The 24,580-nt window shown below is 40.8% G+C and overlaps 1 protein-coding gene across 2 annotated transcripts in view; it reads left to right on the plus strand.

Annotated features, from left to right (window-relative positions):
- The window catches only part of CHD6 (chromodomain helicase DNA binding protein 6), a 181,863-nt gene that overhangs the window by 107,595 nt on the left and 49,688 nt on the right, over positions 1-24,580 (plus strand). For both annotated transcript variants that reach the window (XM_019748943.2, XM_074318117.1), the window contains exons 17-23: positions 9,159-9,354; positions 17,750-17,914; positions 19,218-19,397; positions 20,393-20,503; positions 22,187-22,389; positions 23,050-23,249; positions 23,932-24,091. In XM_019748943.2, the coding sequence (XP_019604502.2) occupies positions 9,159-9,354; positions 17,750-17,914; positions 19,218-19,397; positions 20,393-20,503; positions 22,187-22,389; positions 23,050-23,249; positions 23,932-24,091 (1,215 nt within the window). The remainder of the gene's footprint in view (positions 1-9,158; positions 9,355-17,749; positions 17,915-19,217; positions 19,398-20,392; positions 20,504-22,186; positions 22,390-23,049; positions 23,250-23,931; positions 24,092-24,580) is intronic.

Below are 24,580 nucleotides of genomic sequence, written 5' to 3' on the forward strand. Positions count from 1 at the left end.
CACTTGTATACATTTTTTTTGGCACCCCCGGTATGTGACAGGCTGCTAAAAGAGTATAATCTATCAACTCAGAAAAATAATTTGGGGATATTTTATATCTTTTTCATCAAACCATCTAAGGTTTTATGATACACTAGCTATGGCTTCCCAATTTATTTTCTTATTCATTCTCCTATAATTTCTTGAACCTAAATTCCATTACTCATGCAGGTAAAAAGTCTATAGTTTTACATGGGTTATTTGGAGTCTGTGTGGGTACTGCATTTGTTAATTATGCACTGGACCTTATACCAGTGATCTGAAGATATAAATGAATTTTTCAAAATTTACTCTCAATGATAAAAGACTTTTCAAGATCACAGAAACTATTGGCTTAGGCATTGCTAAGTTTGAAGGAAATCTTTGTTTTCCTAAAGTAAAATCATAGCAAATCTTACTTGTCTTTTACGTATTATTGTCCTTGAACATTCCGTTTGCTCTTATAACATGTAATTTATAGAAAATAGAGTATTAAATGACAAATTTAACTATAGGATATGCTGACATTTCATGTTACATACATAATTCTCTGAAATCGAATGAGACAATGAAAGAATTTCTTTGAGCCCTGTAGTGGAGCTTTTTAGGTAAAGAATTCTTAAGACTTGTATTATTTTTTCTTTGAGGAAGTTGTAATGAATAAATCAAAACTAGTAAAGCAGTTTCATATTTTACGAATTTACTATAGATTAGGAACCCATTGCCAGAACACTTGCTTCTCATAAATATATTATCTTACTCTTCAAAATATATAACACTCCTAGTTTGCAGTTTTATTAAAGAAGCCCTCCCCCCACCAAATGAGTAAATGTAATTAACACACTTTTGTTAAACACAGGTGTCTGTTGAGCTCCCTTTATGCTATTTTTGCTTATCATTTATTGATCATTTTGTTTTCAAATTACTTGAGTATCATACTATCTCTTGAAAATATGGGTGCATGTAATACCACCCCTGCTCAAAGCCCTCATTTATACTTGGGGCATTTATCCTTTTAGTCTTTTTGTGTGTGCATGCATGCATACATTTAGTTTTGTTGTTTATTTGTTTACATATTCTACATTCTACTTTGTAATACATTTTTATTTAATAAAAAAATTTTTCTTTTATTTTTCTGCAACATAATTTTGATGATCTGCATGATATTCTATCTTAGGTTTTTAATTTTTTCAGCATTTTAAGGAACTCTGAACATCCCTTTATATTCATTGTGACTGTTTCCATTTATTTCCTTAGGATAAATTCTGATGTACAGTTTTAAAAGCATTTGGTAAATATTTCCAAAACACCCTCTAGAAAGGTATTTAAATTACGGTCTCCTGTTTTAGCTTGTATTTGATTATTAGTGAGAGTGAATATTTTTTCATATATAATAAAATAGCTACTTATGTTTCTTCTTTTGTGAATTGCTTATTCATGTTCTTTCTCTATTTTCGGTTGCTCTTTGCCTTTTTGTTTGTTAATTTATAAGAATTATAAATTACTTAAGAATATGGTGCAAATACTTCCCCAGTTTTGTTTTTGACTGTTAGTTTATGGGTGTGGGTTTTTGTTTGTTTATTTTTAGAAGTTTTAAATTTTACAATAGTCAAATCTCTGTCTTAAAAACAGCTTTAAATAAATTTGAATGCTTAAATCAATGTGCTTTAAAAGGCTTACTTTCTCCACCTCTTAACCATTCCAATCATAAATATTCTGAAGTATTTTCTTTTGTGGTTTCTTCACCGTAATAGCATCTAACAGGGATCTTCTGGGCTTAATATCATCAATCCTTTTCTCTTTTTAATTAAGCTTTTATTTTCATTAAAGTTATACCTGTATATAATGTATAAAGAGTCACATGGACTTAAGAAAAATTGTATTTCCGAATTCATACCCTCTTCTCCCCTGAGTTTTCCTGCCCCCAGAAACAATTACTTTAAACTCTTAGACTATTTCTTTGGTATTTATAGCTACATCTAAAAAATGTTAGTAGTTATAATTTCTTGATTTTTTTTTTCAGTTTTAGGTATTATCTGTTCTCACTATGGAACATGAGTATTTCTCTTCTTTCACTGCCCCTCATAAAAATCATGTATGCAACTTCCTGTCCTCCCACCTTCCCAATATGCCATGTAATACTTTGCGTTGGATTTTTATTGTGTCTATTAGAACTTACGTAAAAGCTAAATTATAGCTTAGTCATGCAGTACCCTGTTGACTGTTTCTTTATTGCTCAATTTTTTGTTTTCTCTGAAGCTAACTATTATTTTTACTTAATTGCTTATTTTTCTATATACTTATGTATAATTGAGCTCCAAAATTCACCCTGGTTGTCTGCATCTCCTCTTGTTGTTTTCAAGCACATCAGTTTCATGTTCTCAGAGCTGTCTCTCATGAAACCTTCTAACATGCCTCTCTCTGTCCATTTGTTCTTCATGCCTAGTACACAGCTGTTATCTGTGATCTCCCTTCCTTCATCATGCCGACAAGTTTCTTTTTTTCCCACTTGAATCAAATCTTTTTGTTGGTGGACATGGGTTTGTACCTCTTCCGGGAGCTTCTAAGGAAGGATGAATGAGGAGTGAATTTTGAGGCTTTGTCTGAAATATCTGTAGTCTGTTCTCATTCTTGAGTAATAGTTTGGCTGGGTTTGAGATTCTAGATTAGAAATCATTTTCCCACAGAATTTTGAAGGGTTACTTCATTGTCTTCTAGCTTCCAGGGTTGCTGTTTAGAAGTTCAAAGCCCTTATGATTCCCAGTCTATGTATGTGACAGTTTTTTGTTTTGTTTTTTTTTCTATTTAGAAACTTTGATATATTCTCTTTGTTCCGGTGCTGTAAAATTTTACAGTGAACTGTTTTTGTATGGGATCCATTGCATTGGATACTAAGTCATTTTTTCCTATCTGAAATCTCAATTCCTTCAGCTCTGGGGAATTTTCTTGAATTTTATCTTTCCTTATTTCTTTTTGTTTTATCTTTGTGGGACTCTTGTTACTTTTATGTCAGACCTTCTTGACTAATTGCGTGATTTTCTCTTTACTCTCCATCTCATTATATTTTGCTCTGTCTTCTGATAGAATTCCTTTACTCTGTCTTCCAACCTTAATCCTACGTTTTCTTTGTGTAATTATATTTTTAATTTCCTAGAACATTTTCTTCTCTAATTTTTCAATTTTTATAGCATTCGACTGGTTATTCCACAAATGTGGTGTGTTCATTTGTCTTTCTGAAATTAATCGAGATAGAGTTTTTAAAAAAATCTTCCTACAATGTCTGTTTTCTCCCAGTCAAAATTTTGTTTTTGTTTGTTTATATCTCTGTCTTTCATATTAGAATTCTGGGTTGGCTTTTTTGTTTGTTTTTCTTTCATCACTTTAAATTGTTAATCACCTGTGTTTTGGCCCCATGGTTTCTGATAGAAGTTCTGTAGTCATTTAAGTGACTCTTCCCCTTGTGTGTAATGTGTTGTTTTACTCTCTCGAGTGAGATTTTCTGTTGATTTTCAGCAGTTTGATGGTGATGGATGGAATTCATCCTGTGCAGAGTTCACTGAGCTTCTGGAATATGTAAATGTATGTTATCAAATTTGGGAGGATTTTGGTCAATATTTCTTCAGTGTTTTTCTTTTGTTTGTTTGTTTTTTCCCTTTTGCCCTATCCTCTTGTTTCTTTTTGAGACTCCAGGTAACCTGTATGTTTGACCTTTTGATATTGTCCCACAGGTCCTTAGGCTCCATTGTTTTCCCCACTAATTCTTTTTCTCTCTCCTTTGATTTATCTGTCTTCAGGTTCTCTGACTCTTTCCTCTGTTATTTGCATCATGCTTATTAAGCCCATTCAATGCTTTTTCTTTTTTGTATTTTAGTTCTAGAATTTCTTTTTGGTTCTTAGCTTGACGTTTCTCTGCTGTGGTTTGCTATCTTTTCATTCATTACATACGTTCCTTCGCTTCCATCGAGGATAATTGTAATGGCTGTTTTAAAGTTCTTCATTGATAATTATAACATTTTGGATTTGATATCTGTCGATTGTTTCTTCTCTTGAAAATGGGTCACATTTTTCCTGTTTATTCATATGTTACATGATTTTGGATTTTTTTCCCTGGACATTGTGAATGTTTTGTTGTAGAGATTTAGGATTCTGCTATGTTGCTGTGAAGATGTTGACGGCTATTGTTTAGAGGCATTTATCTAGGTGAGATTCAAAATGCAAATTCTATCAAGGTCTGGTAGGTAGCAGCTCCAGTCTTAGCTCAGACTACTTTTAGCATGTTCCACTTATGTGTGAGTCAGGTCAGCTAGAGACTTAGGTAGCATCTATACCCAGAGTTTGGGATGCGCCTTCTCTGTCTTTCTTCTTTCTGGAGATCCCCTCTCATCCTCCGGCAGTACTGGTGGCCCCAGACTCCTTCCTCTTGTGCCTCTGGTTAAAAAGACAGTGGCTTTTTATCAGATTTGTAGCAGCCCTGCACTTCTGCGGCTTTTTCTCTGGCCAAAACCACAAGTTTCTGTCCTCTCCATAATCTGCCTGCTTTCCTTTACTCTCCAGTCCCCTCAGAGAGGTTTTTCTGTTCGTCTGTTTTGTTTTTTTATGTTTCATTTGGATTTTGCCGTAGTTATTTGCCAAGGGCTGGTGTGTTCGGACTTTTTCCCTCTATACCAGAAGCAGAACCTCCGTGTTTCAGGTCAAAGCCTTTTCTCCAATGTCTGGTCTTAGCCATCAGACTGTGGGCACTGTCGAGCTGATTGGAAGCTCTGGGTATGTGGGCTAGGCTTGCTGGTTCTGGGCTTCACTTGCCATGGGTGAACACTAGCCATCTAGCTGCACCATTTCATTGGGGAACCTCCAGTGTCAGTATTTTTGAGTGTTTCTCTTCCCCTCTCCAGCCTAGAGGATGGGAACTTGATAGTCCTGGGAGCTGATTGTAGGGAAGTGGGGTGCAGAGAGGTAGGGAGGTCTCAATTTTCCCTTTTTTCAGTTATAGTACTTCTATCTTTAACTGTGATTGGTCTCTCTTAGGGTAAAAAGGGGTACAAGGTCTTTACCCTCAAGGCTGAGGTGAGTGACCTGTAGCCTAAATGATATTCAGCCAGTCCCCTGGTTTTTAGACTCTTTGCATCCCCATTTTCAAGGGTACCTGTTGCCACCAATTCCTGATCCCTTTGGATAGTCTACAATATTGAATTAGGTTATTTCTCACCTGGTATTCTGCTTTCTTCAAATTAAATACTGCTTGGCTGGCTGTCCAGCTTCCAGAATTTTTTATGATTCTGTTTGTGGGTTTATTTGGGGAGGGGAGGCATTATTATACATTTTTTAAAAATCCTTTTACTATCATTTTATTAGTGGTTTGGGAAGATAAAAGGATTAAATGTGCATTTTAACTCATAATCTTTAACTGATTTCTTTGGGGGGTTTTTTGTTTTGTTTTTTGTTTACATTTCAATCTTCAATCCTGTAATTTTGGTAAATGGTATAAAATAGGCATTTATTTAGTTTATTTGCAAATATGTCTAATTTTCTATATTAAATAGTCTATCTTTTCTCCATTCATCTAAAACACCATAAAATATACTGAGATGTTATTTATATATGCAGGGTGTATGACTAATTTTTTTTAATTCTTTTGATCAATATTTCTATTGCTTTGCTCATGTATTATTGGAGGTGAACTTCATAATTATTATTTTTTAATCTACCCCTGACTACTTCAGCCCCTCACTATAAAAACTTATTTATATATATACATATACATATCTATACACACATTCACACATCGGTATTTATCTATCTATCTATCTATCTATCTATCTATCTATCTATATCCAGTTTTTGGGATTTTGATTGCTTTTTATACATTCAGTACGGTACAGTTGACATCTTTGCAAGGTTGAAAAACCTGGTATTCACTGCACTTACAGAGGTCCTTCATATACACTGATGGTTCAGTAAGTATGTACTTTGCCTGGACAAGCCTACCTTGTCCAGAACCTCTGCATGTGTTAGGGAGGTGGTGAGCAAACCAGCATGGCCCTGAGTGTCATATCGCCCAGTCCGTCTTATTTCTTACTGAGTTTAATCCCAAGTACTTTATATTTTCATGGCTGTTGTGAATGGGAGTGTTTTCACTCCTTATATTTTCCAGCTGGTTATTGCTGGGAGACAAGAAACTTGTTCATTTTTCCTTAAGCCTTCTGAGAACAGCATTTCCTGTTGTGCCAAAAACGTGTCACTCTTCCCCTTGCTCCCCCCAAAACAAAGCACACGGAGGTTTTCCAGAGTGCCACCTGCTTCTCGTTGATACATGACAGTGACTAAGAATTACAGTTTGATGAACCACATCAACTCCTAAGGATTTTGTTCAAAATACAGTTGACACAGAGGGTTAATTGCTGTACTGTTTGGTGTGGCAAATTTTATGACGTCTGATTTCTTCATTCAGACTTATTAGCCCTCAAAGTTTTCTTTGTCCTCTTGCTGAGCCTCGTTGCCTCTCCAGCTGTCAGTTTGGTTTTGTTCCCATTTAATTTCATGCCATATTCTCATACAGGGGTGAGGACATGGAAGTGAGGGAGGTGAGGAACAATTTAAAAGAATGCCAGTAATTGGATTTTTATTTTAGTGTTATGTTCTTTGAGACTGCTTCCTCAAAAGTGAACAAGTGATGGAAATGAGAATTAATGTTCCAATTATCCTACATGGTTTCTAAAACCACTGTTATATCATAGCTGGCAAAAACACTACCTAATTTTATGGAAATTTTTTCTGTGGATCATGGCCAAGCTATATCATCACTATTCATTGATTTCTCCTCCTCCTAAGACTATGCTGATTCCCTGCCTCATTCACATCCCTCGGCATCTAGCTCCTCTCTGATGGCTGGGGGTGTCTTATTAAAGAATATTGAGTCCTCTGTGCTTGTAGCAGTAGTCGTTCACATGTGTGATGGTGGGGGTGGTCACAGCTATTGTTTAATTTTGTCTTCTGACTCCAAATCCTGTGCTGCTTGCATTGCATCACACACATGGCCAAACTTCTGTGAGAACCCAGCACAGATCCTTGGTGCATTGATTTATCAAAACCATTTTGATACCTACAGTTTCTTCTTTCACCTTCCACTAGAGTTACAAGTTTCTTAAGTTCACTAGTGTCCCTTATTTATCTTTATCTTTCTCTTTTAAGTTCTTGGGGAAATCTTTCTTTCCTACCGCATTGAGATGTAGGGTATATGTGAAGAACATAGAGCAAACTGGTTAAGAGTGTGGACATTGAGTCAAATGGATCTGAGTTCAACTCACCAGCCAGGTGACTAAGCAAGTTATTTTGCTTGTGTTTTTGTTTTTGAAGTTTCTTCACGTGTAAAATGGGGATGATAACAGTAAAACTACCTCATGGGACTGTCGTGAGATATGATGACACATACAAAGCAGGTATCACAGGGCCTGCCACTTACGTTGCTGCTCATATTGCTGCCTCGGCCGTGATTAATGATAATGACCCTTATATCTAATGACCCGATAGTTTTGTAGAACTCTAACCCTTAGCTTTTATCTCATGACACAAGATCTTAGCCTGCCTTTATGGTACTCCTGTCATCACCACTTGTCTTATTTGCTATCACTGTCCCATGTATTATCACTAAGTTTGTTACATTAAAAAAGAAGAAAGGAAAAATCTACCCCTGTAATTCCAGGTATGGGTGCACGGCAGCTTTGTAAAATGAAGGCGGTATTTTTGAACTTGGTTCTTTGCTGTCTTACATGTCCCTTAGGAGTCTGAGTTGGCCTGGTGTATTTACGTGTATTTCCTTTGTTGGTTTCTTTACTTGGGTTTTCCTTTTCCTCAAGGAAATCAGGATTATATCGCCAAATTTAGTCTTCTAGAACCATCCCCACACAGTCATTTACCCCTGGACTGTCCATCCTTATTCTCTTACCAGTTATTTATCTGAATTTTTAGAGATCAGGTTTGCCAAATTCTGGGCTACTGATAAGATTTTTGTCAGGATTCGTGTTCTTGCCTGTTGTCAGGTCCAGGATGACTTACTCTCCTTATCTCACAAGGTTCCTATCACTTCCACTTTACCAAATAGTTCTTGCTTATTGGGCAGATTGGGTCCAGGGTAACATCCCCTTGTTAATTCACTTGTTGTTAGGGGGTAAGTAAGAGAAAGAAGGGTAAGACTCTCGGCAGCTGTCCAGATTGTACAGTATTGGAATCCTGTTAATTCCGTGATCTCCATCATCAAGTTACCTTCTGTGTTTTCTGGTTGGATGGATGGGCAGTAATATGCTCCTCTAGCATTTTTCATTTCTTATTCTCTTTCCTTTTTCTCTTTCCTCCACCATGCTTTCCACCCTTATTTCTTGACTTAACACACAGGTATACGTCTTTTTAAGGATATTCGGCTTTACTTCTTCACTTTATTTTCCTTTAAAAAATTTAGTTCCCTCTACCCCTGACACAGCACAGAAACGTTTCCTGTGATTTATCCCCACTTGCTCGGCAATATAATGCCTAGAAGATCTTGGTTTCAGCTATACACTTGGAGGCTTTGCTGTGCGCCTCTCAAGCTTTGAGGAACTGTTAGGTTCGAGATGTCTAGTCCGGGCATAAAAGGACTGCCTCTCAATATCATCATCTTCCAATTCTCAGTTCACCACAAAGCAGCTAGAGACTGATTTGAACTCTGAGTCCTTCTTATGGGCACTACTGAAAGTAGACAGTTGAGGCTTTTATTTGTTTTTTCTGATCTTATCATTAGATTCAGTGTTAGTGAGAAACTGGGAAATAACTTGAGAATAAGTTGCTTGGGCACTAGAGATTGTTTTTTTGTTTTGTTTTGTTTTGTTTTACAGTTTTTCTAGTCCTCTAGTTTGTGGCTGGGGTGTGTGTGTGTGTGTGTGTGTGTGTGTGTGTGTGTTTTCGGGGGGATAGGGGACATTTTGCAGTGCAGTTTAGGTGTCTGCTCTGTTGCATATGGGGGGGGGGGATTCCTTCTAGACTGCTGACATTTGATCTGAATTTAGAAGTGAGGGATTTAAGGCCCGCGGTCACAGCTTCCTGCATTGTTTACTGTTCTCCACTGAAGTCATGATTAACGCCTGGGCTTTCGTTCGTTTGGGTCCCCTCAGATACACCTATGAGCGAATTGATGGGCGAGTACGGGGAAACCTGCGCCAGGCAGCCATCGACCGGTTCTGTAAGCCAGACTCAGACCGCTTTGTCTTTCTTCTGTGCACCAGAGCGGGAGGCCTGGGGATCAATCTCACAGCTGCTGATACCTGCATCATATTTGATTCAGACTGGAACCCACAAAATGACTTGCAGGTAACCACTAGGATGATTGCTGTTTGCCTTAGCTGCCCCTGAATCCAACAACATCATGACAGGACCGGGCTTGGCTTTAGCGTGGCTGCCATGCTCCATGCTACGCTGTCAGCCAGATGGCAGGCTTAGGGCCTCGGTCAGGCTGTGCAGCCAAATGAAAAGTAAATGTCGCCCCTTCCCACTAATTGGAGTGGTTTCTTTCCTTTTACTTGAAATCAAATGGTATTTCACAGTGGTAGCCTCCAAGTACAGACTAGAACTCCTGTATTATTATTATTGCTGTTAATATCATCCTCATCGTCATCAGATGTGAAGAAAGTTATTAAGCTTGACTAACCCCCTAACTCGTGATATATGGATTGATTCTGGCTTTTCGCTCGGCTTGTTTATTAAATGGCCGTACGTCATAAACAGTCAGTGAGCTAACCCAAAGGGGTGGGGACGGTCCATGGTGTGGCAGCTGACAGAGGGCAGCGTCCTCACTCGTTCATTTGCTCCCCACGTAATGCAGCACCTTAGAGTTTATTCCCAGTGAAGTGGATTTGCAGATTCACTTTTCTAGTTTTAACCAAACTAAATAATGGTGGCTTTAAAAGGTTATTGCAAAGATTGGAGTTAATACGTTTAAAAAGCAAGAAAATGGCAGAGCTAGCACTTCTGGGTTAGAGTTCTTCATCAACACTGTTTGGAAGTAAAGCAGTGACTTTTTAGCCAGATTATGCAATAAGTCAGCCAAGAAGATTCTAACTTACAAGAAGACCGTTTAGAATGTAGATTTACATCCATTATCATTAACGATGCACTTCATCCTAAGTGTATATTGTATTATGGGATATTTGCTAATACTCGGAGTATGAGTGTACGTGGTAGGGAGCGTAGTGGGTACCTCACATCCTTTTTCATGATACGGGTGATTGATAAATTTGGAGGCTGCTGTTTTCATAGAACTGAAGAGGTGCCTTAGGGGACACCACAAGGGAAGGGAGGCAGGAAAAGGGAGCTAGCTGGTGAGGGTCTGGGCTTCTTCCCTGGTCACCACTCCACACAGAGTCACTTTGCTTTGTATTTTTCATTTAATGAGTTTCCAAATAACCTTTTATTTGAAGAAAGCAGTCTACTAATTGAAAAACCCATCCTTTAGATGATTAAATTTAATAATTTAATATTAAATTATTGACAAGTGGCAAAAACTCAGGGGAAGAAGTCATTGTAAAAGAGGTTGTGTGGCACTGTGCTCAGTAAACAAAGAAAAGTACACGAGAGTTAACAGCGATACTTCTTACAAAGAAAGAAAACAGTACAAGAGGATAAGAATGATGGGGGTTAGGTGCCCTGATTTAGAGAGTGGTCTAGGAAGGCTTTTTTAAGAAGGTGACATCTGAACAAAGGAAGTGTGTCCCAGACAGAGGGAATACAAAGTGTGACCACTCACAGTGGGGTGAGCATAGGTGACACCCCTGAAGCAGCCGTGACAGGCACTTACTGTACTGCATGAGTCCCAAAGAAAGTGCCTGGAGTTTCTGTTCAGTCTCTCCTGCCGCTGTTTTCAAAGTCCTCTCGTTTTCACTCGCTGTTCTTTCTTCTCCTGCCCCGAGGCTCCCTTCTCCTTTTCCCATTCAGTCCGCTCCCTTCTCTTTCCCGTTCTCAGCCAGCTCTTAACTGACTTACTACACATTAATTGAGCTCTAGACACGAGACCAGGCCCTGGGGAGACAGGGGTGCTTAGGACTTTGGTTTGGGGTGATTGAACTGAACCACAGAGTAGAAGTAGAGTGCAGTGGGCACAGATCTGTGCTATTTCCCAAAGACGTGTACATTTTAAGAGGGGAAGAGACCTTTCTCCAAGGAGCAAACCTGGAGTTGGGAATTTCAGATTCCAAACGTAGGTCTGCCACCCGGTGCCCCCTGATTCATACTGCATAGGGGCCCCTCATTCCTCTTCTGCAGGAGTCGGTGACCTGTGGATGCGGACTTTTAGAGTGCCAAGAGAAATGTAAAATTGCTGGGCTTGAAATAAAATACTTGTGCATAGAAAATGGGCTGGGACACTGTACCAGCATGCTAAAAATGGTAGAGTTCAGAGGGGACTATTTAATAATTTTTTTAATTCTCTGATTATGCAGATTTTCATCGAGGAACAAGTAGTATTTTAAATTATTAAAGAAAATGTACTTTTTAAGTTCAGTAGAACCAACGACTTGGAGAAGTACTATAAAGGTCAAGAGCAGAATCAACATTACGCTTGGTTCTTTATACCAGCTATTTCCTTTTCATCTGACTGTATGGAAAGACACGGTATAAAGTTTTGCTAAGTCCTGGACTTGAAAGTTACAGTAGTAAATTGAAGGTTGGAATCAATTTGAAATCTTGTACTGTTTGGCCAACTAAGTCTCACACACACCCCTTTCTTCCCATTGCAGTCACTGGGAACTAGACCAGTTTTTTGTTTTAATTTTTCTGAACATCACTACTTGTTTCTTGTAGGCCTTGTTTACCTCAAATAAATTAAAAAGTAAAGAACAAACTGTGAGCCTGCAAATCGTGCAGGAGAGCGTTGGAGCCCTGTGATCTTCCCTGGGTGGGGGTATAGCACCACTGCCCCCCCCCCACCCCCGTGGCCTACTCCAAAGGTTCTGTATTTCTATCTTTGCTGATGTATCTTATTTGGACTTCATCTTAGTTGCTGCCCTAGTTCTGAATGTTTCTGTTCCTACCACATTTTTGTGTGTGAGTTCTGTTTCGGAAAACAAGGAATATATGATTAACTGTTTGAGATTTGACTGTAAAATGACGAATCTCTTAAATGTGGCAGGACTCATCCCGTTAATCTTTCAGGTAAGTCATCTTGGCAGAACGTGTGTTTATCTCCTGGTCTCATTAGCTGCTTGTGGCAGTGGCCCCTGAAACAGAGCTTTGTTTTTCTCAGTGAACGAGAAGTCCAGAGGTGGATAGTCCAGGACTAGTGAGATGGCTGTGTAGTGTCACCAGAGTCCCAGGTTCCTTCCGTCTTTCTGCCCCACCATCGTCAGTGAGTGGGATTTATATGCTCTTGGTTCCAAGATGGATACTTCATGTCCCCAGCAAGAAAAATAATGAAGGAAGGCGGGGTCCTTTTCGCAGGAGAGCCTAACTTTGCCAGATCACCCCAGTAGACTTCTGGAGATCTCATTGTCACTGTGCTGTTACCTTGCCATCCCCGGGACACAGTTAAACATATTGCTGCCCTTTGCAAGAATCAGGGTTCCCGTAGTGAAGAAGAAAGGGAATGTGGATACCAAGGAGGTAATTAGCAGTGTCTGCAGTGCTCCCCTATCAGACTGTTGCTCAGAATATTTCTTAAACTCTCTTACAATTTACTCTCAACACAGGATGAGTCAGAGAAAAAATCAGTGTCAGTACTTAGGGCCAAATATTATCACTGCCTTATAGGTTCCATAAACCATATTACTTACTTTGATCCCTTCCTTTGTATACCACAGTTATCCATCGAATCTTCTCCTAATAATAATGATTTACTACCAGGAAAGATACAGAAAAAAGGTATGGCAACTAATTGTAATAGCCAAAGACTAGACAACTTAGTTGTCCGGCAATAGAAGACTGATTGACTAAACTAATCCATAGTATATTCAGCTTTGATAAAAGAATGAGGACTGTTTCTGCAGACTGCTGTGGAGACATCTCTTGAATATAGTGTTAGGTGAGAAAAAAAAACAAAGTGGAAAAAATATGTATAGTATACTAGCATTTATCTAAAAAGGCTGTGTGTCTGCCTGTCACTTCTCCCCCACACTCCCGCCCCGCAAAGATAAAACCAACAAACAAAACTTTATGTTTAAGTGATTACCTAAGGGGGAGTGACGGAACAGGATGAAAGTGGCGGGGATAGCAACTAGTTTTTCCAAATAGATCTTTTTGTATATTCGACCTTGGAACCATCCGAAGTATTTTATGGCATTATAAAACAATAATAAATTAATTTTAAAAACTGTATTCTGAAATCACTTTAAACTTTTTAAATGTTGCAAAATAAGTACAGACTTCTAGGACCCTTCACCCAGATTCCCTTAATGTTAACATTTTATATAACCATAGTATAATGTTGAAACCAGGAAATTATCAATGCTAGAGTAATCTACAGACCTTATTCATATTCCTTCCAGTTTTCTACAAAAGTTCTTTTTCTGGTCTGGGATCCAATCTCGGATCTCACATTTCCTTTAGATGTCATGACTCCTTAGCCTACTGCAGTGTGTAACGGCTCCTATCTTTCCTTGTCTTTTATGATCCTGGCACTTTTGAAGGGTACTGACCAGCTGTTTTGTGAAATGTCTCTCAATTTGTGTTTGCTCGATGTTTTCTAATGATCAGATTTTGAAGTTACGCATTTTTGGCAAGAATATCATAGAAGTGATGTTTTCAGTACATCCCAGCAGATATATGATGTCAATATGACTTACTGCTTGTGATGTTAACCTTGATTACTTGGTTGAGGTGGTGCCTGTCAGGTTTCTCCATTGTAAGGTAACCATTTGTTTTACCTTTAAAGTCAATCGGTGTCTTGGGAGGAAATATTTGAAACTGTAAATATCGTGTTTCTCATCATACTTTTCTGCATATTCATTTTCGCTTCCATTAGTGGTTCTTGCCTTCAGCAATTATTATTGTGTTTGGCTAATGGTAATTTTCTGCTTCAGTCATTCCTTCTATAATGCATTTATTAATTGGAATTCTGTAAAGAACAGTTGACCTTTGCCCCATTTATTTATATCAGTCATGGACTCAAGGATATTTATTTCATGGGCTATCATACCTCACTCTCATTATTTATTTTGTTCTGATTAGGTCATTTGGAGAGCCTTCGAGTTGGCTCCTGTGTGCTTTTGACATGCTCCCATTAGTTTTTGAGCACTTCTTTACTTTCTGTCACCACGAGATGTTCAGGTTCATGCTCCATTTTTCGTGCCATTGCCATGGAATTGACAGTTTCTCTAAGGATCCCTGGTTCCTATTATTCAAGACGGCGCTTAGAAACTACGATTTGGCTGCCAGGTCTGCTGTTTGCTCCTGCGGTGTTATTGCTTCTGGACTCTGAGCAGACAGCTAGAAATATATAGACTAACACATAAGTACACTCACACAAACACTCGTGCTGCACTCACTCCGTATCTGTCCACCCACAGTGACGTTTCTGATTCTAGTCCAACACCACAGAATTAACTCTAGTCTTCCTCTCTTACTTATTTGTGTCTCCTTTCCCTGGCTATGAGAAGTCTGAATCTCATTATCGTAACAGAATATTTACTCATTTGTTCAGTCCTAGTGTATGCATAAGTAGTGTCAGAATTGCTAACCCATAGTCTGTGAAAAGTAAATTTGCCAGCATATAGTATTGGGTGATAGTGGGGTTTTTTTGGTCATTAGTCTTATAGTACATAATCAAAATACCATTTTCCAAAAGTACTGGGTTTAGTGTTTTTCTCCCCCATCCTCTTCATTGTAGTTCAATTAATATAGGGAAAAGTTAATTCCTGAAATTTTAAAGCAAAATGAAAGAATTGAATCCACCTCTATAGCAAGTGGACAGCATAATACCCAAAGAGAAATTACTTCAAATGTCTATAGTCAATATTTTTTACATTGTCATTTTGATAATTTCAGTTGGCAAGTCCTGTATACCCTTTATCTAGACTCACCAACTGTCTACATTTTGTCCCATTTACTTGATCATTTCTGCCCTCTGTCACCCTCTCCTCTGTCTCTTGAGGCCATGAACAGACACACACATGCACGTCACACATACACCCTGTCTTTTGTCTGAACCATTTGAGAGTAAGTTGCCCCCTAAGTACTTTAGCGTGTATTTCCCAAGTGCAAGGACCTCTTACATAAGAACAGTTCAGTTCTCAGAATCAGGAAATGAGAATATTGTCTCCAATCCATAGTCCATATTTTATAATTTTATAATTTCTTTCCACATCTTTATAGCTGTTACCCCCCAGTCTAAGATCCAATCCAGGGTCACCCAATACAAAGTTCTCATACCGCTGTAGTCTCCTTTAATCTGGACCAGTTCCTTGATTTTTCTTCTCTTTTATGACCTTGATGTTTTTGAAGAGTACAGGCCAGTTGTTTTATAGATTATCCCTCAGTTTGTGTTTGTATCTCCTCAGGATTGGATTCAGGTTTCGTAATACCCTGAAGTGATATGTCCTTATCAATATACCACATCGAGAGGGACATGATGCTTATTCGTCTGATAATACTGACTTTGGTCTCTTAATTAAGTGGTGTCTGTCAGATTTCTCCACTATAACTTGGTGTTTTTCCCTTAGAAATTAATAAGCAATTTTGGAGAGATCCTTTGAGACTGTGTAAATATCCTGTTCCTCATTAAAGTTTCACCCATTGATTTTAGTTTCCATTGATTATTTTTGCTTAAATCATTCATCACTATGGTGGTTGCAAAGTAGTGATTTTCTAACTGTCACCCTACATTTGTTGGTTAACGTTCTATAAAGAAGAGTTTTCCCTTTTCTCCAATTTATTTATGTCAGTATGTACTCGGGTTCTTTTTTTATTCAGTGGATTATAGTCCATTACAGTCTTTATTTATTTTGATGTTCAAATAGTCCTAGCCTTAGCCAGTGGAAGCCTCCTCAAGTTTCAAATGTTATTTTGATATGTCTCCATCATTCTCTGAGTACTTCCTTGCATTCTGGCACAGTAATATGTTTCAGGCTCATCCTGTACTTGGTCTATTGCAGCCCTGGAGTTAACCATTTCTCTAACATGCTTTGGTTCTGTCTTACGGAGAATGGTATTTAGAAACCAAGATCTGAGAGTTAGTTGTATCCTTTACCACTGGGATGTCACTGCTTCTGGTCCCTCTTAGTGAATATAGGTAGACTACATACAGAGAATATAAATGTACACGTATACATAGCATGCATTCATATGTAGGTATATAAACATGTGTATACAAACATGAATACACGCATATCCCCATCTATTTCTATGTCTGTATATACTCTTGTTTGTATACACGCATGTACACACCTAACCCTGAGTTAATACCAACACCTCCAACACCAGCGTTTATTCTAGTCTTCCTCCTTTCCATATTTGACTGGATCATGTCAAAAGAACTCTCGAGCCAACTTGAAGAGGTTTCTCACAGGCCATATTTGAACAGCAATAAGAATAACAACAGCAATGCAATAAAACAGCACATAATTAAATGCATAACTTCTTTGTGTTCCTCAAAATACTAATTATGAAAATCTTCATTGGTCACTTGTAGAGGATGTTATTTTGGAAACTTATTAAATGAAGAGAAAGAATTAAAACATTTAGCTTGTTTCTCCTATTAATATATAAACTGTACATCAGGGTAACCAAAAAATTGATGAAGGGAATTGTAATTCCTAATGAAATTATCTAGGCAACTATCATCAATTCAAAGAAAGAGAACCAGACATCATGTGCCTCTTGATGGAAATTCAACACCACCTATGAAATACACTTGCCAAAAATGAAATGTTAGCTGAAGTCCCAAGATATAACTCCCAGTATAAAGGAAGTACAAGGGAACACAGGGACCTATTCTGTGATGGCAAAATGCAGACTGTGACAAACTATAGGACAGATAACTGGTCTCTTAAAAAAAAAAAAATAAAAAAAAAAATAGCACTTGACAAAAGCGAGATCAAAGGCAAGGGAGTCCTAGATTAAGACACTTGAGACATACCAGCCAATCACAATGAATGGGCCTTGTTTGGATCTTGTGAGCTTTAAAAAATATATGAGCTAAGCAGGGAAATTGGAACACTGACTAGACAGTACTTAGTATTCATTTTTTAAAGTATGGCAATGGTAATAAGTTTTACAAGAGTCCTTATCTTTAGAAACACATACTGAAACATACAAGGGTGAAGCAATGTGGTGTGTAGGATTTGCTTCGTAATAATCCTGGAGGGTAGAAGCATAATAGAGATGAACCAGAATTGTCCATAAGAGGTTGTATACTTTTTTCTACTTTAGTCTAGGTGTGAAAGGGGTGCTGCCAGGTCAGAGGCATTTCCCAAAAGAGCAGGACAGCATCCTGGGAATGTGTGCCTATGCTGTGATCACAGGCTAGGGAGGGGAGTAGGCCATGTTTTTCTCAGCACCTTATCCCAGCACACGGCAGTCACTCAGTAAATAATGGGTGGTAAAATGAGTGACCTTGAAAGGGCAGCTGTCATTTGGGTAAATTCTGTTCCTTAATCAGTCCCATGCCTCCACCATGAGACCTGGCCACTCAGACCACATGGAATTTAAGCATTTCCCTATGCCTTGGACTGCTGCCATTATAACTGGTGACATGATGTATATAACCCTCTTTCCTTCCCAGGCTCAGGCTCGATGTCACCGGATAGGCCAGAGTAAAGCCGTGAAGGTGTATCGCCTCATTACTCGAAACTCCTATGAGCGGGAAATGTTTGACAAGGCCAGTCTAAAGCTGGGTCTGGACAAGGCCGTTCTTCAGGACATCAACCGGAAGGGCAGCACCAATGGAGTGAGTATGATGGTGCTGGCCCTGGAGCCTTCAGCATTTGTCACACAGCTGGGAGTCTTTCTGGCTACAGCTGTCTGAAGCTTCACTTTCACTGAATTGAGTCACTACACAACTTGGTTGGCTAATACCCTACAGTAGAAGCTAATTCAGGGTCAGGTCTCTGCATCCTACAGATGAATCAAGAAAATCTGTAGGAGCAATTATGTGGTAGGATTGCCCAACATACAGGAACATTTCAGTAAACAGAGTTTTTAACAGTGCCCATTAGAAGTCAGTAGATCTTAACACTCTTAACTCTAAATTATCTGTCGTCCCCATACTTTAGCTCATACTCCAGACTTTGAGCTCCCTGAGGGTAGAATGGAAACCATTTTATCTGTATCCCCCCCAAGGCCCCTGACAGTACTTCATGTATTAAAGATGTTCGATGCTTGATGGTCAGTGAATAAATGAACAGATAAGCAGCTTGAAATGTGGTGGTTAATAAAATATTTTTCCCCCTTTAGGGGGGATAAAAATTGCAGCTAAGATTCTTAAATTGTATTGAAGTATAGACAAACAGAGCATAGTATCTCCTTAATCTCAGGGCTCTGGGCATCAAAGGTTGGGAATGAAAACCTCCTAAATGAGTTATCTTTAATCCATATGTTCCATATCCTCTTAGCTATGCAGATGTGGCTAAATATGATACTTCAAGTTACCAGTGCTGTGAGTCGTGGAATTCCCTCTTGCGATTGATATAAAGAGAACCAGATTCTTAATTAGAACCAGGAAAGGGTGTTTTGAACTCCCATTTCCTGTTTTCAACAAGCAATTGAGAAGATCACACTTGGCACGGGATCTTCTCTTTAGTTAAGAAATGACATCATTTCCAATACTAATGTATTTTTTTTTAATAATGAAGAAATCATTATTCTTTAGCTCGTTTGGTACATCTGGAGGTTTTTAAAGATGCAGGTTCAAACTAAAATATACAATAAACATTAAATACATCCTCTTCAATGGTGCATAGTGTTAATGGCTGGTGACATTTGATAATAACCAATGTCCGGAAGAATGCTGGGGCCACTCGGTCATGTGCTGGTTTTATTCCAGAGCTCCCTGTAGAGGATTGTCTGCCTGCCCTCCCATAGTTCTCTTGAGTGTCTTTATTTGGGTTTTCATTTCCTAAAGCTTATCCATGTCTTTATTCTGACATGTTCAATTAGTGGAGGAACTGTGTTGAATCATGAAGGCCAGATTCAAGGCTGTTTTTCTCCTGTGCATTTTCCACTTTACGAGTAGCCTTTGGTGACCTCTCCAGGTACAGCAGCTTTCAAAAATGGAGGTAGAGGACTTGCTTCGGAAAGGTGCTTATGGAGCCTTAATGGATGAGGAAGACGAAGGCTCCAAGTTCTGTGAAGAAGACATAGACCAGATTCTGCAGAGGAGAACCCACACCATTACCATCCAGTCTGAAGGGAAAGGGTCCACGTTTGCCAAGGTACAGGGTCTGCGTTGGGGAGAGTGAGAAGAAAATTGTTTATCCTCTGACTCCCGTTAGCCATGCGTCTGTTTCTCTAAATGCACACCATTGAGATTGTCTGGCTACACATTCATGCTGTGTGACACTCTGAAGATACGGGTTCTTAGAGGGAGTGTCAAGGATGAGTCAGAGGCGACAGAGAAAACACCACTCCCAACGTTTGGGAGCTGGTCTTCAGCGGGCTCCATAGACACCTTAGTTTGCGGTTGGCGCTCCTCACTCTTCACAGACGGCTCTGAAACCCCTGAGTGGTCACCTGGGTTCCCTTACCGAGCACTCCTTGATCAATATTCCAGTTCCACTCCATTCCTCAGGCTCAAGCAAGTATTCTGTTCATCACCTGAGAAAAGAGATTTTACTCAGGATTCCCGACTTCTGGTCTAGGTGCCTCTTGCCTCTGCCCTTCAGGTCACTGAGTTTAGAATTCAGCTAATCAGACCACTTATCAGATCCCTCTCAGGTTTCCCTGACCACAGGCTCTGTGAGCTTGGTGACCTCTCTGATTAGATCTCTTGTTCGGTGACTTAGGTAGGACGTTTTCAGTAGGACACTTTGTGCTTTACAGCCATTGCTTATCAGTACACCTCCTACTGCCCAGCTCAGTGCCTTTTTCCTGGAGCAGACATTCGGTAACTGGTGAACTAAAAGAAAAATTATATCTAGGGAAGTTGTAAGAACCCTTTCACAGGGAACTAGACATCACATAACATGTTGCCATTGTCTTCCAGGGGTTGTCTTCCTGCTTCCAAGTTTAAGTTCCAAAAAATGATCCTGTAGGTTGAAATTGTAATTTCCTCACCCATTCATTACAAATAAAAAAAATAGGTTTGAGATTTTCATATTTCATTTTTGGAGGCTCTGTTTGAGTTTCTGGTGCATTTAAAATAACACAGGTATTTTATTAATTTATACTGTATTCAAACACAGTTTATTGACTCTTGTTTTCTTCATAGGCTAGCTTTGTGGCTTCAGGAAACAGAACAGATATTTCCTTAGATGACCCAAATTTTTGGCAGAAGTGGGCCAAAATAGCTGAACTGGACACTGAAGCAAAGAATGAAAAGGTACAACATTAAGCATATTTTATTCCACGGACATTTCACGGGTGCCTTATAGGACCATAAATTTCTACACAGCTCCTGAGCCTTAATTCTTAAATGAGGTGCTAGATATAACACTTAAAATGTGCCTAGTACATAGAGCTTGATAAACATTAACTGCAGAATGTAAAAACGACCTAATGGGACATACAGACTACAGGGTGCCTGGTAATTAGACCTGGAACTGGCCAAACAAGGGCAACCTTCTGACCTAAGCCAACATCCCTTCCTTGGCATGTGGCTATTTTACCTCTGTTTCAACACTTCCTGTGAAAGAAACATCACCTCTGATGAATACTACATAAAAAGAAAAAAAAAACACAATGAGGAAAAGTTTGTTGGCCTCATTTCCATTCTTTCAGTATCTGGAATTTTCCTATTTCTGTACATGAGAAAGAGAATGGTCTTGGAATAAAAGCAGAGTGTGAATACTGGCTCTGCCCCTGACTAGCCGTTTGCCTCTGGGCAAGGTGCTTGACCTCACTGAGATAGGTGATAAAAGGCAGGTGAAAAAAGGAGGTGGTGCTGCCTGCTTTGCAGAGTTGGGCATCGTGTTTGTGAATAGAACCGCCCAGCCCATTGTGAGGCGCCCCTTACATGTTAGTTTCCCTCCTCTCCACCTCTAACGCTATCCCTCACTTCAGGATGAGCACACATCACTTTTCACCTGTCTTCTCAGGTGAGTGTTGAACTCTCGTGGACCCACAAACCCAGGAGACAGTCCCAGCTTGTATCTAGCAGATTCAGTCACCAGCACCCAGCCTTTGCTCTTCTTCTGTAGGATCGCCAGAGGTTGCTTAATCCAACCTCTTCTCTCCAAATAGGAAGATTCCGCAGTCTTACAGGGTCACAGTCAAGAAGTTAGTGTGTGTGCAGCGCAGTGGGTGAGGGGAGAAGAAAAGCTCTTGCCCCATAGTCAGTAAGAAGCAGTTGGAGCATTCCAAGGTGGGAAATAGGTGACTGAAGCAGGGATGGCATTAGAAATTCATCTGGGCTACATAGAGGAGTATTCAGGAGCTGAGCCCAGCTTTGGGGAGAGGTGGAAGGGGGTGGGGAAAAGCATGAAATGATGGAGACTAGAAGAGAGGCAATGGTTGTGGCCCCGGGAGCCACCAGAATGAGTGAGGTTCCTGAGCTAAGAATTATGTTTTTGGCGAAAGACGAAAGGTTAGTAGTTAGTGCCAGTGGAAAGCAGAGTATGAAACAGCAGGAATATGTGTTTGTCTTCAGAAAGTTGCTGAGCGGATGGAATTCTCCTCCTCTCCTGTCTCCAGCGTGCAGACGGCCCCTGCATGCTGGGCAGAGCAGCTGCGGGGCAGCGCTGCAGTCTTTTTGGCCAGAGCAGACTGCCACTCTGGGCACTGGGGGGCCTTGCCTGCCCAGACCCGTTAGACAGACTGCAGAGAGCAGATGGTGGTGGACGGCACTGGGGCCTGGGGAGCACATCCACTTCAGCAAGTCCCAGAGCAGCCCCTCTGCTTGCTGTGGACACAGCAGGTGTGCTGGCAAGAGCCTTTCCTGCTGGAGGATGAGACCGGGTGTGTTTCTTTCCCCAGTGTGCCCTGAGGAACGGCAACAGGATATCCTTGTGCATTGGGATGGGGTAGAGAGAGGGGCTTTCCCCCCAGCAGTTTTCTCTGTTTCTAGGAAAGCTTAGTGATCGACCGGCCTCGTGTGAGAAAGCAGACCAAACACTACAACTCCTTTGAGGAGGATGAGCTCATGGAGTTCTCCGAGTTAGACAGCGACTCCGATGAAAGGCCCACCAGGTCCAGGCGTCTCAATGACAAAACCAGGCGCTATCTCCGAGCTGAATGCTTCCGGGTAGAGAAGAACCTGCTCATCTTTGGGTGGGTATTGGCTTTGCCTGTTTTTCGTTGTTTTTCAGTCGCTGAGATTTGTCCAGTGTGTCTCTCCAGTTACCTCTGGAGTCATGGGCTGGTGGAGGCTCTGTGCTTTCTGCCTGTGACCCCCTCCCCAAGTTCATTGTACGCTCTGCTGCCATATTGTAGACATGCCATGATTTTCTCATATGCTTGTCACAGCAAATCTCTGTTACTAATTTGCTGCCTGGTACTAATTTCCTGCTTTTTTCCCCCAAGGATACATAAGGAGTCAGTGCAACAGATGTTACCGTTAAGGCATGATTCGTGCAGGCCTCTGGTTCTGGTAGAAATAGAAGGTTTAGCTTCTAGGAGCTCCATTGCTTTTGAATACTGCAGCTGGACTCTGCTTAATTCCAAATTTTTATTCCCCACTCCAAATATTTTTGTCCCTTCTTAAAATTCTAGTGACCATATGAAGCTCACAGTGTCCAAAGTCCAAGTCACCTTAGTGACATTTGGTGGCTACAGCCTGAAGTCCTGAAAGCGTTTCAGGTCAAAGTCCTCGGGGCGATTAATAGACCCAGCAGAGGCCGAGAAGCCCTGTTGGCTCCCGTGTGTCCAGCAGCGTTGAGGGCATACATGGCCCTTCCTCTCTCCAACACCCTTCTATATTTCCACTGTCAGCTGGGGCCGATGGAAGGACATCCTGACCCATGGGCGCTTCAAGTGGCACCTGAATGAGAAGGACATGGAGATGATTTGCCGTGCCCTGCTGGTGTACTGCGTCAAGCATTACAAGGGGGACGAGAAGATCAAGAGTTTCATTTGGGAGTTGATCACACCTACCAAAGATGGGCAGGCCCAGACCCTCCAGAACCACTCAGGTGAGAGTGGCAGGGCCACGCCTGAGAAGCACGGGTTCGCCTGTGCTTCCATCCGCCGTCTGTCTCCCTGTGTTGGTCCATGTTGGGGGCGCGGAGGGGACTTCTGTTCCTCAGATACATTTCAGAATGTGACCTGTGGGAAAGGATGATGATTCTTTGAGTTCTCCCTCAGAATCTTCCAGTGTTACCTGTGATATTTTCTTTAAGTACAATGGGACCTTTAGAAGTTTCCTACGTGCCAGTCCTGCCCACTAACCTGAGCGTCCCAGGATCCTCCTCTGAGGGGGAGACTGACCCCTCGTGCTGGGCGGTCTGACTTGCGCATTTCACTGCTCTCGTGCTGTGCTCCTCCTTCCCTGGGCTTGACCACAGCTCACCTTCAAGTTTCAGATTGAGTGTCCTTTTTTCCCTGGCTGTGTTGTAAGTTCCAAAAGGGCGCAGGTTATGGTACACCTTTCTCGATCCTCTCAGGGTGCTAAATGAATTCGTGCTGCCTGACTGAACAGTACTGGGATTTACTAAGTTGGGGACCAGGCATCTCCTCACCACCATCACTACTTGGTGGGGTCTGTCGACCAGGGCCACCATGCCCAGTCTGGCTGCCTCTGGGCAAGCCCAGCCCAGCTCTGTTTTAACCCCCATGTTTAAGGCTCCTTGTCTCATCTACCTGCCTTTGTTTCAGGGTTGTCTGCTCCAGTTCCCAGAGGGAGGAAGGGAAAGAAGACGAAGAACCAGCTGCTGCTTCCAGAGTTAAAGAACGCAGACTGGCTGGCCACCTGCAACCCTGAGGTGGTCTTGCATGATGACGGCTACAAGAAACACCTCAAACAACACTGCAACAAGTGAGTGAGCCCCCTGCCCATCCCCTGGGGGCCGCTCCACTCACTGTCCAGATTCCTAGGACCCCTACAGGACCGCCTGATGCTCCTGTACTTCCCACGCAAGGTCTGGAAAAGCAGGATACGAGTCTTAAACTGGGTCTTGGTTCATTCACGTTCAGCCTTCCTAACTCCTTTAATAATCCCTTCTCCCTGCAGAACCTCACGTCCCTACCCGTGCAGTTTATGCCCTGAGGGTTTTTCTGACCTGACTCTCAAAATCCAGTTAGGACACTGTGGTGACTTCACTGTCCTCTCTCCTTTTCCTTTCCCTCCCTCTGCCCCTGTCATCACATTAGCAAGAGCAGAAGACTGCCCTCGATGGGTGGCCAGGACTCTCAGGACAACCCCTCCATCAAGTTGCTTCCTTTCTTTATATCCCTAGACTGGCAGCTGGGGTGGGCGGGGCAGGGAGAAACAGGAAAAAGTGATAGAAAATGTTTTGCGCATGGG

Source organism: Rhinolophus sinicus, linkage group LG13 (genome assembly GCF_036562045.2).
Source record: "Rhinolophus sinicus isolate RSC01 linkage group LG13, ASM3656204v1, whole genome shotgun sequence".
Taxonomy (NCBI): domain Eukaryota; kingdom Metazoa; phylum Chordata; class Mammalia; order Chiroptera; family Rhinolophidae; genus Rhinolophus; species Rhinolophus sinicus.